General features: G+C 41.6%; 1 protein-coding gene across 1 annotated transcript in view; it reads right to left on the bottom strand.

The window, feature by feature from the left end:
• The window catches only part of MTHFD1 (methylenetetrahydrofolate dehydrogenase (NADP+ dependent) 1, methenyltetrahydrofolate cyclohydrolase, formyltetrahydrofolate synthetase), a 37,273-nt gene that overhangs the window by 6,285 nt on the left and 13,657 nt on the right, over window positions 1–17,331 (bottom strand). Inside the window, exons 11-26 of the mRNA XM_009332746.1 lie at window positions 16,827–16,924; window positions 15,947–16,120; window positions 15,286–15,422; window positions 14,949–14,995; window positions 13,039–13,146; window positions 12,863–12,937; window positions 10,985–11,087; window positions 9,718–9,794; window positions 8,618–8,758; window positions 5,648–5,716; window positions 4,991–5,102; window positions 4,662–4,801; window positions 4,191–4,232; window positions 3,020–3,120; window positions 1,873–2,050; window positions 413–520 (exon numbers count right to left, since the gene is read on the bottom strand). Coding sequence (XP_009331021.1) covers window positions 413–520; window positions 1,873–2,050; window positions 3,020–3,120; window positions 4,191–4,232; window positions 4,662–4,801; window positions 4,991–5,102; window positions 5,648–5,716; window positions 8,618–8,758; window positions 9,718–9,794; window positions 10,985–11,087; window positions 12,863–12,937; window positions 13,039–13,146; window positions 14,949–14,995; window positions 15,286–15,422; window positions 15,947–16,120; window positions 16,827–16,924 — 1,710 coding nt within the window. The remainder of the gene's footprint in view (window positions 1–412; window positions 521–1,872; window positions 2,051–3,019; window positions 3,121–4,190; window positions 4,233–4,661; window positions 4,802–4,990; window positions 5,103–5,647; window positions 5,717–8,617; window positions 8,759–9,717; window positions 9,795–10,984; window positions 11,088–12,862; window positions 12,938–13,038; window positions 13,147–14,948; window positions 14,996–15,285; window positions 15,423–15,946; window positions 16,121–16,826; window positions 16,925–17,331) is intronic.

Below are 17,331 nucleotides of genomic sequence, written 5' to 3' on the forward strand. Positions count from 1 at the left end.
ATATGGGTTCAAAAACTGATTAGACAACTCAGTGGAACAAGCTTAAAAAAAAATTATCAGAGACTATTTAGCACCGGTCTGACCACTTGCAGTTCCCTAATTCCCAAATTTCTGAAGGATTGGAGAGTACAGTTGAGAAAGATCACTGAATCCTCCTGCTCTTCTCTCCCCATACACTATCATAGATGGGCTACTGGGCCAGATGAGTTCTGTCTTCTCCACTAGAACCCAGGGCCAGTTTCTCCCTCCCCATACCACCTTCTCTTCCTCTGCCATAGCAGCACCCAGTGAGTCCTGCACAAGGACATGATTTGAGTGATGATTCCCTTCACACACAGTTTGAACACCACTGTTCAATATGAACATTTTAAATGAAAAGCACCACTGCTATCAGGTGATGTGGAAAACTCACTTGCTTAGTGTACATGGTGACTTTCTCCTGTGCTTCTGGAAGTAGCTCAATGTCACTTGCCCCATAGATCTGCTGCGCAATAAGCCTGATCTTGTCTATAACGGGGAGCTAGGAAAAAAAAAAAAAAGAGACAGGCAAGTCAGTGTGGCCAAACTGCAAAGAGCCGTAACATCACAGCAGCTTCACAATCCTTCATAAGTGCTGTGCAGCGCCCACCTGCAGATACAAGAGCTATTCCCATTTGCTGTAGAACATAGCTATACAGTAATTTGAGGGTTTTCAGAACAGGTTTCATTTATCTTGTTGCAGTTGTTTCTCTTGGTAAGAGGGCAAAGCTAGTTTACTACAGTCAGAAACAAAAAGATACAAAACAGTTATTTCTTACCCCTGCTGCAAGAGACATCTTTATTGTTTCTCAAGTCTAAGTCAAAAAGCAGACAAAAATAATCTGAGGGAATACAAGTTAATGGTTAAATAAAAGCACAAATAAAACAGGTTAAAGAAGAAAAGTTGAAAGCATCTGTTAAAGAGCTAAAATAGATATAATGACATAGCTCTGTACCTCATTAGGTTCTTGAATAGGTGCTTGCTATTAAAGGAGGATTCAGGCCATAACCTGGGAACTAACAGTGACTTCATGGAAAAGATGAGGGGTAATGGGTACAAGTTACTCCTGGGGAGATTCCGATTGGACACAAGAAGAAAATTTTTCACAAGGAGAACAATCAGCCATTGGCATAATCTCCCCAGGGAAGTGGTGGATTCCCCAACATGGGACACTTAAGATTTGGCTGGACAGGGTGCCATGCCATCTTGTCTAGACAGTGCTTTTGCCAAGAAAGGTTGGACCAGATGATCCTTGAGGTCCCTTCCAAGCTGGTATTCTATGATTCATTGCCTCCAAGTCATCTGTCAAATCTGCCTAAGTACGAAGTTATTAGAAATACACACACATACTCTTCCACCCTGACTTGTAGTGTGACTCCATAAGCCTTACTTGCAGAGAAGAAAAAAAGTTAAAAATGGACAAGTTCCGTTCCATAGCCTGTTGTATAGATTCCCATTCTGAGCAACAAGCGCACCCAGAAACTCCGTGGTAAGGTAACAGGTTTGGTCAGGCTTGTTCCAGTCCATGCTGACAGGAATGCATGCCTCAAGTTCAAGTAAACTTCCCCCTACCCTGGAACATGGGTGCCATGGTAGAAACCTGTTTGTCATTTCTAGCAGAGTCACAGCAGCATCCTTCAGTGTCAAAAGTAAACAATATTTCACTTGGTAATCAAAAGAACAAGAATGGAGTAACTAGGTCTTTGAGACTGGTGGAATAAGTGTTATGTTCTAAAACATAACATTTCTCAGTTTCTCAGAGCAGCCTTCCAGACAGCCTTCAGCAACTTAAGCAAGTGAAACCAACTAATCTCCACCTTACAAAGTAGCTCTGTAATACTGCAAGTTCTTACCTCCACATTATAGAGGAACCTGAAGTTGCTGGGTGTCTGCGATGCTCTCTGAACAGCTTGGGCCAGTGCAACCGCTCCTTTACCTCCCTCTGCCCAGTGAGTGCACTCCACAGCTTCGAACGCTCCCGCTTCCTTTGCCAGTTGTACTACAAGGGCCAGTTCAGCCTTTGTATCTGTTCTGCAAGGAGAAAAGTTCGTGCATTTGTACCAGAATGCACACACAGTAAATTAACTGTTTGTTCTAACCATTTTTCGCTCTTGTTGACAACATCCAAAAGCTGTCTAAAGAAATTACAGAATCCGGCCATGAGGAAGCTGCTGAGGGGCTATCCACCACAGCCTTCTCCACCTTGGTGAAGGAAGCTACTCCACAGAGGAACAGACAGCAACAGGTAGCTCTGGAACTACATGCAGAAACCCATGACTACTGACAGAGCAGCGTTCCAGACTTCCTGTCGTATCTGTCCTGTATCGGCAATGCAACTCCTGTTTTCAGAAGCAAACTCAAAAAGGTGTTAGTATTGCTGATTTAGAGGTGATATATCTAGCTAGCTAGCTATATCTATCTATCTATCTATATCTATCTCATGTGCACACAACAAGCTAAAAACTGTAACTGCTCTAAATCAGCCAATATGCATTTACTTCAGATGAAGAATCCTTAGCTGGCATCAGCTTTAACACACCAGTTCAAAGCCCTTCTGCTTGCATAAAAAGACCACACACAGATTCTATTTCCTGTGCAGTACAACGTGCAGAGCCCAAAATGCTTCTTAGAGGGACACAACTATTCCATACAGCAGACCACTGAACAGTGTGGTCGACAGCACAGGCACCTCACCATCTATTATAAGCTTAGATTCCACATAGTCACAGACACCTTTTGTCCACAGTAATTTGGATAGTCAGGGTCTAAGTGATGGCAGGTAATAGTCACCGATTGTAAAATCCTAAGCTAATTTAAACTAAGCAATGCATTTGAAATGACTAAGCAGAGCTCCCCTATTTATTCAGCATCTTCCAACAATGCAAAATGCTGCAAAACAGTACATTGACAGTACTGAAAACAAGAGTTTGTGTTAAACATAGCATATAAAGTGCCACAATTTTATTCCCATGCATGACTTCTATGTCCCAGCTCACTTACTTGAAAGCATTGACAGCCACTACTACTGGGACACCAAACATCCGTGCATTTTGGATTTGTTTGTTTAGGTTACTACAGCCTTTTGCCAACAGTTGAAGATTCTGTAAAGAAGACAGCAAGCAAAAAGCATGTTTTATCAGGGGCAGTGAAACTTTGGTTCCAAATCCACTACGTCCACAGCTAATGATAAAAATGTCAAAATGGGAATGAAACAACAAAGGCAAATCCCCAGTGCTGCTTTCTGAACAGTCCAGACCAGTGCATGCTCTTGGATGGAAGACAGGAAAAGGAATGACTACTTCTAATGATCACTGGTTTCAGCTGCCAAGCCAAGGTAAGAGAAATTACTTTTTATCATTTTTCTGTTATTCTTAGTAAGTTAATACCCATGCTCATTAACTCCTCACAGTAAAGCCTCAGTTTCTTCTCTGACACATTCCTTTTTATGTATTAAATATCATTAGCAGTGAATTTCACGACACTTGTTTGAAGTCTGTGGCAACAGCTTTCAGTTTACACATATTTACGTTTTGCAGCATCAGAGACTATTCATGGAAATCCAGACATTTCATCCCTTCCTATGCAAAGAATAATCCATACAGAAGCTCCATAAGTGAAAAAGCTGCAGCAATGTAGAGAGCCATACCAATTAGCCAAGTGTACACAACCATTCAAGGCACAAGGATAGAAGCTGAGACTTTAGTTCACTTTCCTCTCTGCCTGCAAAGGAGGAGGGGGGAATAAAAACAAAACCTGCTGCTGCTAAGAAGAGAGTAATTAGAGAGGCACTCTGAATATTTTCAGAGACAATATTTCAGCCAAGCAATTACTCCATACTGAGAGGGTCAGGGGACACAGAGTAGATATTACTATGAAAAATTGAGTGCACAGACAGTTGCACAAGCTCAGGAGAAACGAAAAGGCTCTGAATACTGGCTAGGTCAAGTACAATAAATGCTTGAAAGAGCAGAGCCAAAGTAACATCATTAAAAAAAAACAACACAAAAACCCCACACCAAAAAAACCCCTGAACATTACAGGTTGTATGAGGAAGCATTTCCCTGGCAGCTAAAGAGATGACACACTAGCTATCCAGGCATGCACTGCATGACAATATCGCATCATGACCGCAGTTAATTGGTCAACTGTCACAACAGCTGAAGAAGGTTACCTCTTCCATGTACTCCTTTGGTAAAGGTACCCCAGCAGTGACCTGGGAAAAAAAAAAGAAAAAAAAAGAAAAAACATGGAACTCCACAAGGTTTTTATCCACGACAGCAAATTGTGCTTGATTCTTATTAAATGGCATCAAGTTACAACATTCTACTCCAGGCTGATCCTTTTTTCTAAGAAAAAAAAAAAAAAGGAAGAATAAAAGACTGCAAGATGCACTCACAATACAACAAATGACTGTGGTAGTATCACAAGTACCCCAGCATACACGCACTTCATTAGGACAATAAAACAAGCAGCAATGTACGTGTAAAAAAGCAGCTTACAAGCAACAGGGACATATGGATTCCTTTTACAACTGCAAATCTCAAGACAATTACAAACAGATCAAACCCTACAGGGCTTTAAGTGAGTGGATCAGAACAGTAACATCCCCTCAAGCCTAAAGAAAACCTTGCCTAGTACTTACTGCAGGCCCTCCTCCATGCATTTTCAGAGCTCGGACAGTAGCAACCAACACCACCACATGAGGCCGGAGACCGGAATAGCGGCACTTAATATTAAAGAATTTCTCCATGCCTATGTCTGCACCAAATCCTGCTTCTGTAACTAGAGTAGGAATTAAAAGAAAAGAAGCTTGTGAGAGGTTGCTGGCTGGAGAAATCATGCTCTGATTATATAAATCAGAAGCTTCTTCCAAGACAAAAAAACCAAAGACAGTCGCAACAAAAAAAGGCAGATCCCTCCCTGCAAAACAAACAAACAAAAAGCAAACAAAAAACCACCCCACACACTTACCAACAAATCCGTCTTTACCCACAAGCTTCAGTGCTATTTTGTCTGCCAACACTGAAGAATTTCCATGTGCAATATTGGCAAAAGGTCCAGCATGAACAAACACTGGTGTTCCCTAGAAAAGGGGGGGTGTGGGAGAGAAAAAGAAAATCAGATGGTACAATTTAGCTCCTGAAATGCCGCAGATTTGCTAAGTACTACAGTACTTGAAGGTAAAGAAAAACTCTTTTAGAAGACAGATCTTAAAGCCTCCTGATCAAACATTTGTTATCTGTAATACAGACTACAGGGCAAACAGGATTATAATAATCTGCACAAGTGGAGATATTAATCCGCTTAGGAGAAGGATGGCTAAATCCCAGGAACTCTTTGCCATTCTCCTGCATCCACACCATTTAGATTCCCAAAACACCTCCTGGCATTAAAGACAACAGAACAGAGACACGGCAAAGTTTACTGCATTTCCTCGGGGTCATCCCACATGCCAATGGCAGACCTAGAAAGAAGCTAGCCTTCTCCCCTAGCCCTGAACCTTAGGTAGGAAACCACAATAAATCTCCAACTCTAAGCCAAGTAATCCCATGCCGATTGTGATGAGTGAACTAAACCGGTTGCTTCTTGGCTCTAAGAATGCAGGTACAGCAAATCATCTGTGCTCACCTCTAGTGTCTGCATGAGGTTTGGTTTAACAGCATCTTTCATCAAGACAGCCAGAGCACCAGTCACTCCCTAAAAGAAAAAAAAAGGGCAATCAGTTTCCAGATGTACCGAGACCTTGAGACAGTTCCTATGCAGTGTCAAGGCTCTGCTTTTGTCCTGGTGAGCTTTCAGGACCAGAACCAGCAGTTGCTCTAGATATAACTAACTCTAACCAGGGCAAAGCAGAATAATGACCTTTACATTCTTGTAAGAGGATCTGTGATTTCTGCTGGCGGCAGCCTCTTGGTTGTGACCTTGCTTGGCCATCACTTTGTAGTGAAGGCATAAAGAACAATTGCTGTTTCAATGCTATAACAAGGTTAGTAAACAATAGCAGCGAGAGTAACCCTTAGGTACATATGGTTTACTGTAGCCCATTCAGTGGCACAAAGCAGTGTTCTTAGGTTTTGCAGGTAGATTTGTCTTGGACTTTTTTCCTTCCTCATTTCAGCAACTAGGCTCCACGTACTGGCCTTAAAATGTCATAACAAGCTGCTACATCCTGCCCAAGTCTCTTGTGCGGAAATAACTTTTAAAGTGAACCTCTGTGCTCGTGAGAAAGACCAGGCTGACATCATGAAAGGCAAATACTGGAGCCCACATTTTCTCCAAGATGGAGCAATAATACCCTGCTGCAATTCTGCTTCCTGCAAAGTGAAAGCTTGTGATTTCATCCACATCTGCTTTGGGAAAAGAAAATGCGGGTTTGGTCATCCTTGTGACTGACACAGTCCAGTGGAAACCAAACCGGTTGTCACCCAGCACTTGTAAAAGTAACTAGAATTGCTATCATGGGTACTGAGCCAAACATTCACAGCAGTTATGAAAACCTTGAACCATGATTTCTTTTTCTTCCCTTTTAATTTCAATTGGATTGCAGCACTCAATTATATGAAAGATTTTTTTTAAAAGATATTCACTGCTTTGTTTCATTAGTTTCAATCTTGCCACATGAAAGCTTATTTAACATTTAATGGATAAGCTTTAAACTTCAGTCATCTCCAGAATAATGAAAACTACAGAGCAACATTTCCATGGCGACATTTCAGGCCTGTGTCACTCAATGGCACTTCAATACATCCCATCTCTAAAAACCTGTAGTCAGTTTTTGATTCCACATTTCTTCCCAGTTTCTTCATGCTTCCTGGTAGCACACTCATGACTGATTATATCACAGCAGAAGGACCCAGACATCTTATTGTGTCAGTCTGGTCTCTGCAATCACCACGTTTCTGCCTGCATGAGGAGTATGTAACACAGTCCTAACGATGCAAGCCAATGGCTGCCATCAGTGCAAACATATAACATTCAAGAGAACCTGTTGGACAGGTCTGATACCATCCTCCATTCTGCAGTTGCAATGGACAAAATTAAATATAATTAGATTAAAAAAAAAAAGTAAAAAAATCTTGAGATGAAAGACTTCTGTCACCTGGACTCTACATAAAACTCAAAGCAACTCCCTACCCAAGCACGATCTGCCTCCACTGCTGATGGGCAGGCAGGAGAGACTCTTGTTTTCCAGAGCAGGGTTTAACTCAGGTACTTAAGGTTAAACTGGCAGCATGCTAGCAGTAGGAATTAAAATCTCAAAGCTGCCTATGGAACTTTGGCACGTGCCCGCCCTCATTCCCAACAAATGTCTCACATAAGAACATTTACAGATAAATGGTTCCCAGTCTAGCCCTTGTCCTGCAAGGCCAGAGTCAGGCCACACTGCTGATCTACCGTTGCTTAGGTTTATCCTGGGAGGAAGTAGAACAAACTAAAAAAGCCCCCCAAACACACAAGAAAACAAAAACACCCACATCAAGATAGCAAGAGCTAGGTAAGCCTTAGTGCTGTGTCCCACCTTGCTGGAAACACAGGTCAGGATACCCACCCTGCGGATTCTTCTATCCCACTGGAAATGTTCATTCAGAAAATGCAAGACAAACCTCATTGACACCACATCATGCAAATTTGTAACACTCTTGTCTTTTGCAAAGCAGGCTGTGAAATACCTACTATACAGGACAGCAGTAAGCACCAATATCATATCTCTATTGGCTAGTGCAACAGTCCTGAGCCTGTTCTGTCTCGAGGCCAAGTGGCAGGGCACAGTTCACATACAGGGCTCAGTTCCCTTCCTGTCTCCAAACAGGGTTGCCATCTTCAAAACATTTATTGGAAGAAGTGTCTGGGGCACAGGCTATTCCCCTGAAACCATGCTGAAGCACCATTTGTGAGAGTGCTAGTTGACACACTCCACAAACATGCCAAGAACTGTAGTAATAATTATTGTATGGACAGCTGCAAGACAGGGCTGCAGCTTGCAACTGCTGCTTAGGACTGCTTTACGTACTGGCAGTAGACATCACCAGTGCTACTACATTCAGCATTTCATGCCATGGAAATAGAGGATTTGTGTCCCTCGTCAAAGGCTGCCTTACGGAGACATTGCACTTTTTGCAAAGAGTTTGGCTTTTATAGCATTCACAGCCTCCCAGAATAAGATATTTCATCATCTGTAATTAAAATTGCATGAGGCTTTGTTCCTGCTCAATGTTTTCCTCACTCCAGGGAGCCTGAGAAACAGGATGGCCAGCAGGATGCATTTTGAGTTCTTCCGATTCGTAAATATGCTTTTTACCTAGAAGCCACCATGTATTTCCCCATTAATTCGTATGGTGCTAGCTTCAACTTGACACACAGCACATCACACAGGACCCTTTATCCATGCCCAGGTCACATGCACACACACACACAGTCTCTGGGTAAGGTGCTAGCCACACTGAAGTAAAAAACTCATTAATTCCAGGGGCTAAGATTTCATCTTTGATCTTCTATATGCTAAGGTCTTCTCTGTACAGAACTGTCTCTATGCTTTTCAATCCAAGGACCTTCAGAAGTAATAGGAAAAAGCATTTAAGAACTGAATGACTCTCTTACAAGGTCATCTGCTGTAACTGGTTCTCCTCTCTTGCTAGAAGCTACCACCATTCTGCCCAGTCGCTTTTTCATATCATCCAACCCATCAGAGAGTGCTAGAACGGCCATGATTTCACTGCTCACCGTGATGTCAAACTGAGCCTGCAAGAGATGAATAAAGAATGTGAACTCATCAAGATTCCCTAGCAACACTTCTTACCTCCGTTAAATTCTTGAAACAAGGCTAATCATCACCATCATAAAAAGAAATAAAAAAAAATACAGACATACAAACGAAATCCAAAGCATTACTCTCAGAACATACTTCATTTAATTTGGCCATTTTAAACTGGATTTTTTTTCTGTAAAATTAAGTAAAAACTACTTATTCCATTGCTATTACATGACTCTCCCCTGGCACGTACATTAGTGATTCATGTAAGAATGCCTAACACTAACAAATTATATTTTTGAAGACTGAGCTTACTAACTCATCTGACTATCACTAAACAGTACAGTAAATGACAACAACAACAAAAAAATCAGATTCTATAGGAAATGAAGGGTAGAATTCATCTGACATAATGCAGACACCTCCATCAAAGCTAAGAACTCTAGGGACATTTCAAGTCAATAGCAAGAGGCTTTTCTGAGCACAATTCATTTGAACTATTAATTTGACAGTTACTTAAGGGATGAGAGGAGTCACAGCATAGATTGCCTATTTTACTCTATTGATTATATAATGAATCTAGACTTCAAACTCGGATATTGTGTCTAGTTTTGGCCAGATACATCCCACCCAAAGCATCTGCAGTGGTGAAGATTAGCCATTGCCATGCATCACATTTACAGAGGGCACTTTTGTACCACTGTTATCATGCCACAGTCATCCCAGTTTGGGAAGCCAACATTCAGGAGAGAACAGGGAAGGAGGGAACAGACAATAGAACTAAACACTGCACTGGTAGCAAATTTAACTGCTTGGTTGAAGGGACTCTCTGCTTTCTCTTTAACAAGGTACTGGTAAAAGATGGAAATATCTGGAGTTACAGAAACTTGCTTTAGTACCACATTTTTCAAAATACTTTTTAAAACATGCAAGAAAAGGGAACAATTACCATTCGTGAGAAGCCTTTTTCTGTTGGAGACTGTCCAATAGTGATTTTCCTAAGGAACCTGTCATTTGTATCCAGTACTGCAAGGAATGCAGAGAGAAAGATGAGAAGTCATGTTGCAAGTCATAAGTCATATCTATGCCCTATTACAAACACTCAGTTAGATCACCTAGGAAGAGAGAATAGCAGTTTGAGATACCATCCTCTCCTAAAGAATGGTGAGTGCTACTCAGTGTGATTCTTCCCCAAAACTGAACTGCAACAAAGTTAAGATACTCACAGCCACATGCAGACCCTGCACTGCATCCAGAGGGAGGCTACCTCCCTTCCCGTGCATTAACCACCAGTCCAAAGCCTCTCTGAAAAGCAGAGCTGCTAGTATTATTCCAATTGCTTTTTCACCATCATTAGTCAATGTGAAATCAGGAAATTATTACAACCCCAAAGAAAAAACTATCATTTTGTAAGTTATGTGATAAAATGGTCAGATTCTACCATTTTAGTGAGACTAGTTTCACACAGCCCCATTAACTCAAATTACCTTGGAAATACAAACTATCAAATACTGGCTTAAATTTGCTGTTTCTTACTATATGTTTGAAAAATTCTAAGTATTTTATAAAATATTTCCCATGAGGCAGACTACTTTAGCCCCATTACAGGTTATGAAGCAAATTTTGGAGAATACATTTCACACTGTGTTTTAATAAAAAGAAGAAAAAGCAATACTCTCGGGATCTAAATCAGGAAAAAATGTCCATATTTGAAATTTCTTTTGCTAGTGAAATATTAAATCTGCCAGACCAGAAACTGATCTTACCTTCAGGTATCTTTAAAAACCTTTTAAAAATCTGACCTTTATTTGCTGTCACTCCCCAACAGAGCAAGTTGGCAGATTAAAACTGAGTTTAATCCCAGAGCAGAACCCTCTCCTTGCTCACAGAGCTTTCTCAGTCAGGTAAAAAGGCTGTTGGTTACAGTTGCCAAACTCAACTCTCTCAGTGACTGACAAATCCAGAAACACAAACTTGCACCAATTAGTGAAGTCTTAATCTTTGTGAATTCAGAGCAGATTCAAGCCCCTGCGTCAGACCCTTTAGAAATGGGATCCCAGCTGCAGGCCTCTATCCCACCAAACACTCAGAAGGAGAGGCCAGCCCTGCCCTCTTTCCCATTTTCCCAGGAACCACAGTTCCCGCTGCACTTGCAAACCTTTCTTTTGACACACATTTTGTTTCTTAACAATTCTTTCATTTAATAGCTCTTGTACCTCTTTGCCATGTTATGGTGCCTGGGTCAATGTCCAATCTCACAAATAAGTTTACTTCTTCCTTTGTCAAAGCTGTAGGATCAGTTTTGTTAATACCCAATTTCTACAGGAAGACAGGACAAATAAAAGAAAAAAGGTATAATGAAAAGATTCACAGAAATGAACCTTTCACTAGAGCAATGAGCCTTCGGCAGCAGCACCTGCAAATTCAGAAATAAGGAGGGGTTGCCTTTTTGGTGCCCCTTCTCCTACACCCTACAACAATGTAAGATGATCCATATCAGCATGTATCTGGAAGCAGAGCTTGCTGCTGGCCAGCTAGTAAAGGGCAAGGCAAACAATAGAGCTCATTAGGGCAGGTTGTCACCAAGCTTTGTGCAAGGCATCTACAGAAAGAGTAAGAGAGCGAGCTCTGCAATTCCTTACACGCCTTGTTCTAATCGTTAGTCTCACATGCTTACATCCATTTCTCATTAGTTTGCCTAGGGTCACTGCACACAGCCATACGTATTTAAGACACTGCTTTCAGCATGCTGGTTAAGCAGCACAAAGGAGGAATTAAACAATTCAGTCACAAGGCTGTCAGCATCCCAGAAAGCTGATCTTGAACATACTGAGAAGATGGGCAGTTTGCCAAGTTGCTTAATTGAGAGAAGAATTATCTCAAGAAGCCTGATACAAGCACAAGCTTAGGAATGAGGAAAACGATTGAGTTGATTTATGAACAAGCAAGCTTTTTTTAATTAACTAGACAGCTAAGTCGTATTTTTCTCCTGAAGAACAGCAGGGAAGAAGAAAGTCTGTTCTCTTCCTCTTCAAGCACATCATTTAGAAACAGAAATAAACAAACAATCAAAAACATTTTTCTGGAGTATTAGCATCCCGTTCACATCTCGACATTTAATAACCGTTAATAAGAGTGGTTAGGGTAGAGTTCCTTCAGCAGTCCGTCAGGAACACCAAGCAGTATGACATAGCTTCTTTGCTCAGCAGCGGAAGCAAGCCACACATTCTCTAATGGTTGAGACATAGCCAATTAATAAATCGGAGTTTTAGCTTCCTAAGTAGTCTGACTATTGCTGCTGACTTCCAAATGGGCAACTGATCCAGCCTGAATACTGTACAAACAGGTTTGTACTTTGAATGAGCTTAGCAGGCCCCAGGCTGTCCTCCTAGCCAGAAGGTCCAAGCCCAGCGCAAAACTATTCCTCCGTTAATCCTCATTTTTGCAGAAGTCAGGGACACATGCTAGCTCACATTAATTTCTGAGGATCAGAGGAGTTGTGGTCTGCTCAGGGACTGCCACTCAATGACAGGGCTACTCATCTAACTGGGAATTCTTTTTTGGAGAGAGGAGGAGTGGGCAATGTAGGGGACAGGTATTTTTTCCATTTTTCTCTGTTTTCTCAATCTGGATAAGACAAAAAATTCTCTACGTTCTCTTTTTGCTGAATATTATAAATTGCCTTTTTTTGTGCTGCATTATCTCTATAGCTGTCACATGGGAACTATTCATCTCTAGCTGTAACTGGGTGTGAGGTACAGAGACCGATTCTGGTCCTTTCTTAAACTGCTTTAAGGACACTGAATTGACACTGTTAATGAAGGGCACTAATCCCTTTGCCTCTTCCCACTCTGTTACTCATACAGCATATGATAAAGAGAGTTACATCAATGATTCTTCCCCTTGGGGCTGCATCTCACTGTTTTCTGTGCTGTAAGAAGGGCTACCACACTTCTGCACACTTTATGTAAAAAGTAAATGCCAGCAGAATGACCTAGAGGACAACATGAGGGTTTCTGTAACCCAGCTCTGCCTATGTAAAGGATGAGTAAACGGAACAGAACCAGAAACCAATGCGAAACCAGTGAACTTACCTGTAGTCTTCGGATCTGAATGTCTGAGAACTTCCTAACACCATTGACAGAAGGCACCAAACGGTTGTAGAGAGCCTTGCAGAATGAAACAGGTAGTTAATTAGCACTGCTGGCACACCCAAAACATCTTGGCCAAAGTGGGCTGGGCTCAAATACATCATAAGAGAGGATTGTACCTGGTCAGTCTGAGTTAGCTCATGGAATATACGTGCATCGACTGCAGCAGCGACCAGGTTGTTGGCTGCAGTGATAGCATGGATGTCACCGGTGAGGTGAAGGTTAAACTAGAGGAGATAAAACATATCAGTTACCTCATCCTGCTGTAATTTTCATTTATTTCAATTCATCGTAGACAGATGGAAAGAGAAGTATTAATAGCAATGTTAAAGTGGGTGAGGGTGGAGGGGGAGAAATTGCTCAGTATAGTATGGGGAAGAGAGGAAAGAATTTCTTCAAAACAGAAAAATGCCTCCCCCACATTTATGTCATTTTACAAACTTCCAGAACGAAGCTTCCAAATAAAAAGGTTTGTTTTTTTTTCCCCCACAAGAACAGTTGTCACAGGCTCATTGACACCTGAGAAGACCATGGTATGGCACATCTGCATTGCTCCTCCTTCACCTTCCTTCTGACCCACTCATTATTTGCACAACAGGTTTCACACATACATTAGCTGAAGCTGCTGCTGCTCCCACAAAGATATCTGAGCTAAATTGAAACTAGCAACCTTGTGTAGTGCTAGCAGTAGAGCTGTGGTTGCACAGAGCTCTGCATAAGCTAACCACTCAAACACACAGTATCGTAGGCAGAACTTGTAGACCACGTACTACACAGTGACACTGCTAGTAGTTTTCTTGGTTCTCTCTCATAGTTTGAGGGGATTTGTCTACATGAGTCATCTGGCTGCACTGTACCTATATTGACAAATGGCTTGGGACATATAGCTTAAGTGACAAACCTGCATTATGGCAGGGGAATAAAAGGTGTGGTTAAAACAATCCTTTTCCTCTGTAGCTGTCCTGTTTCAATGACAGTTGGTCATTACTGTAACTAGTGACTCCAGATACTTCAATTTTATGAGACATGCACTGATTAAAACACCCCCACAAAACTATGTGTATTTATACCACGTGGGTCATACTTAAAGAAAGTCCTTTCAGCCAGTTTGGTTCCAAGAGTGGGGCTGTTTCCCATTGCTGCACTCAGTCAAGTATTTTGGCTCATCTTATTAACACTCCCAAAGAGGAGGAGATTATTCTTCCTATCACATCTATCATTCACACATGTTCTTGGCACCTAAAATCAATATTCTGCCTCCTTAACATTTTTATCTTTTATGGACTTGCTGCATCAATTGGAATGAACAGCCCCTTTGATCACTTCTGCTTTTCTTCCTAAGATTGCCCTGTGTCAATCTATAGTGCATGAGACAAAGGTAGAATTCTACAGGCAATTACTTTGATAGTTGAAAGAAGCATGAGAGCACGTGCTACACGTGCCTTTCAATTCCCTGCCCCCAGACACAGGATTTTACTTGTTGCCAAGTCACGTCAGAAATATGCTGCAGTGCCAGTCCCCCACAGGCTGAGGTCTTGGCATTACCGATTCCCAACTTCCCTTTTCCCATTTCATGTTAGTAATCTAAAACACAAGTACACCAAAATAGCTCACAGAAAGAGTCGGTGACCACCACTGCTGACAGAACTACTTAATATGCTTCCAAAACGTATTAAGTCATTATCTTCTTCATTTCAGTGCTGGGAAAAAGAGGCACAGGATGTACTTTGCTCAAAGGTATACAGCAATTCGGGGCAGAGAAGGGAAGGGAACAGAGGAACTGGGAATTCCCAGTTCTATGAATTTCCCTGACCATGCAGGCACCCTTCTGAAACAACCAAAGATGTTTGGTTTTTTGTTTTTTATTTTTTTTAACCAAAAAATGAAAGCTTTGCTGAAATGAAGCATCCAGTTCTTGGTAGTGCTACACTGGGCCATAAACAAAAAAGATTTTGTAAGTTATCTGACTGCAGTATCTCTTCAAGGTCTGTGAGTTATACGTCCAATGAGGCTTTGTATAAAGAATTACCTCTTCCATGGGGATAACTTGACAATAGCCACCACCTGCAGCTCCACCTACAGAGAGACAATAGTCAAATAATGCAAATAAAGGTCTCTCTAGCCCAGAGTGGTATTACATGTGCTTGCTTAATGGCTTTAAGAAGGCAGCTACTGTCAAGCAGCACAGTTTAAATCCCAGCACAGCACTTGAAGACAACACTGAAGAACTTACCCAAGGTTTTTCTTTCTTAAAAGAAATGCAATTGTAACTGAGAATTATGTAAAACTACAACGTAGCAGAATAAAATCTCTGAATGACATCTTTCCCCATTTAGTCCAACTGTAAGCAACAGAACAGCTCATACCTTTTATACCAAAGGTTGGCCCCTGAGAAGGCTGCCGAACACAGGCAAAGACATTCTGGTGAAGGTGTGCTCCTAAGGCTTGAACAAGACCGACAGTAGTGGTGCTTTTCCCCTCTCCCAGGGGAGTAGGAGTTATCCTGCAGTGAAAAAGCAGAACAGACACAATTAAACCCTCGCAGTGGGTGAGACTCAAAACACTTACAGGTATAAAACAGTCACCCAGTGATTGCAGTTAACGCAAATTCAAATTCTGGATTGGCTCATATTTCAGCTAATCTTCATCAGTTCGAAACTGGAATGAGATTGGCAAATTATCACATAACTGCCGAAGACCTTCCTCTGAAACAACTTGCTAGTTACTGTTGAAGGCAGGCTACCAGACTAGGAGAACTTTGACTACAATCCAGTCTGCCCTTCATAACCCTGACCTGCAGACCGAAAGAATTCATCTCCAGGACAGAAATGTTAAACTACATTCCCACTATTTGCCACAAGAGATAAATCTATTTCATAACCACTAGATTTTCACAGGGTGATTTACTAAAATCCAGAGCACTCCATACAGTCACCTTACCAAAAAACAATACAACAAGCCATGCTAATAAAATTTCTTTTCACCTTGACATCATGTAAGCGATGCCTCAGTTAAGGAAGTACCTACCCAGTAACAACAATGTATTTGCCATCTGGCTGGTTCTTCAGACGTTTCAGAGCTGACAGATGAACTTTGGCTTTAGTTTGGCCGTAGAGCTCCACCTCATCAGGGAGCAGGCCAACTTCTTTTGCAACTTGATCAATGGGCTTGGGTATGCAAGACTGCGATATTTCAATATCACTTAAAGAAAGAGAGCAAGGTCAATTTATAAGTCAAAGACGTCTCACAAATTCCCCGCTTCTGGATGGCATAAACTACAAACATCTAATCTATATTTTAAAAGGGAAGATTTAACCCCTCCTAGTTAAATGAATCAATCCCACTGATATTGGCTACTTTAGAACAGACACAACCTCAGAGTAGCCTTTTTTTAAAAAAAAAACAAAATGCACCAAACAAAAACACCAGTACCTCCCCCCCGCCTCCTCCTACCCCAAGAATGCCTTTTTGTAGGCAGCATGTTATGCTCCCTTATGGTATTTTGTATATTTTCAACTGTTCCTTGGGGACTTGACACCAACAACTCCTACTTCAAGATGCTAGGTTTTTGCCATGTCGGACTGAAAATTTTCCAAAATACAAGTGTCTCGCTATTTGCTGAATCAGCAACTATCGAGTTGGCCTAAAGAGTCTGTGGAAGTCCATGTTTATGCCTTAGTACTATCAGGATGACCCAAGCCCACACTTCAACATATGTCACAGCACCACTGCAGGTTAGCTCAGCTCCCTTAGGAAGGCCTCACAGTGCTTTCTCTCTACTTCTCTCCAAACTTCAATGCCAGCTACAGTCTACATACATGTATGCCCCATATTACACAAAGCTTGGGAACAGAAGTGAATGCTATACTGCATGAATACTGCCAGTGGCTTCATTTGAAAGCATTACCTTGGAACAGGCACCTTTAGGGTAAGCTGGTTATATTGGATGTTCCATTTTCCAGGCTGGAACCTCTCCAGAAAACGCTGCGCACTTTCCACTGTGCTCTAAAATGAGCATGAGAATGCATTATAGCAACCACCGCTGTATGAACCATGCTGGTTAACAAAGAGACTCAGAAAGGTTTTCCCCTCCCATCTGTCTCAGTTTGGGATTAACACAAAGTGCTTTGATTAAAGCATTTGCTAACAATCCAAAATGATACTCTGCTCATAGTTTTCTTAAAAAGAAAAAAAACCCACCATATCTATCTATCCACCTACCTATCTTCCAGTGTGCTGGATTTTTTGGGGTGTTCTGTGCCAGCGGGGTTTATCAAGCAAAGCAGGAAAAAAAGGGAGCTGGCTTATACTGTTACACGCCTCCTTTTTATCCAATCACCCTACAGGTAGTTTTAGAATTACAGCCATTGTAAGACAAGCCCGTTTCTCACTGTTTTGAGAGACCACACTCA

This window comes from Pygoscelis adeliae, unplaced genomic scaffold (assembly GCF_000699105.1).
Source record: "Pygoscelis adeliae isolate BGI_AS28 unplaced genomic scaffold, ASM69910v1 Scaffold179, whole genome shotgun sequence".
NCBI classification, from domain to species: domain Eukaryota; kingdom Metazoa; phylum Chordata; class Aves; order Sphenisciformes; family Spheniscidae; genus Pygoscelis; species Pygoscelis adeliae.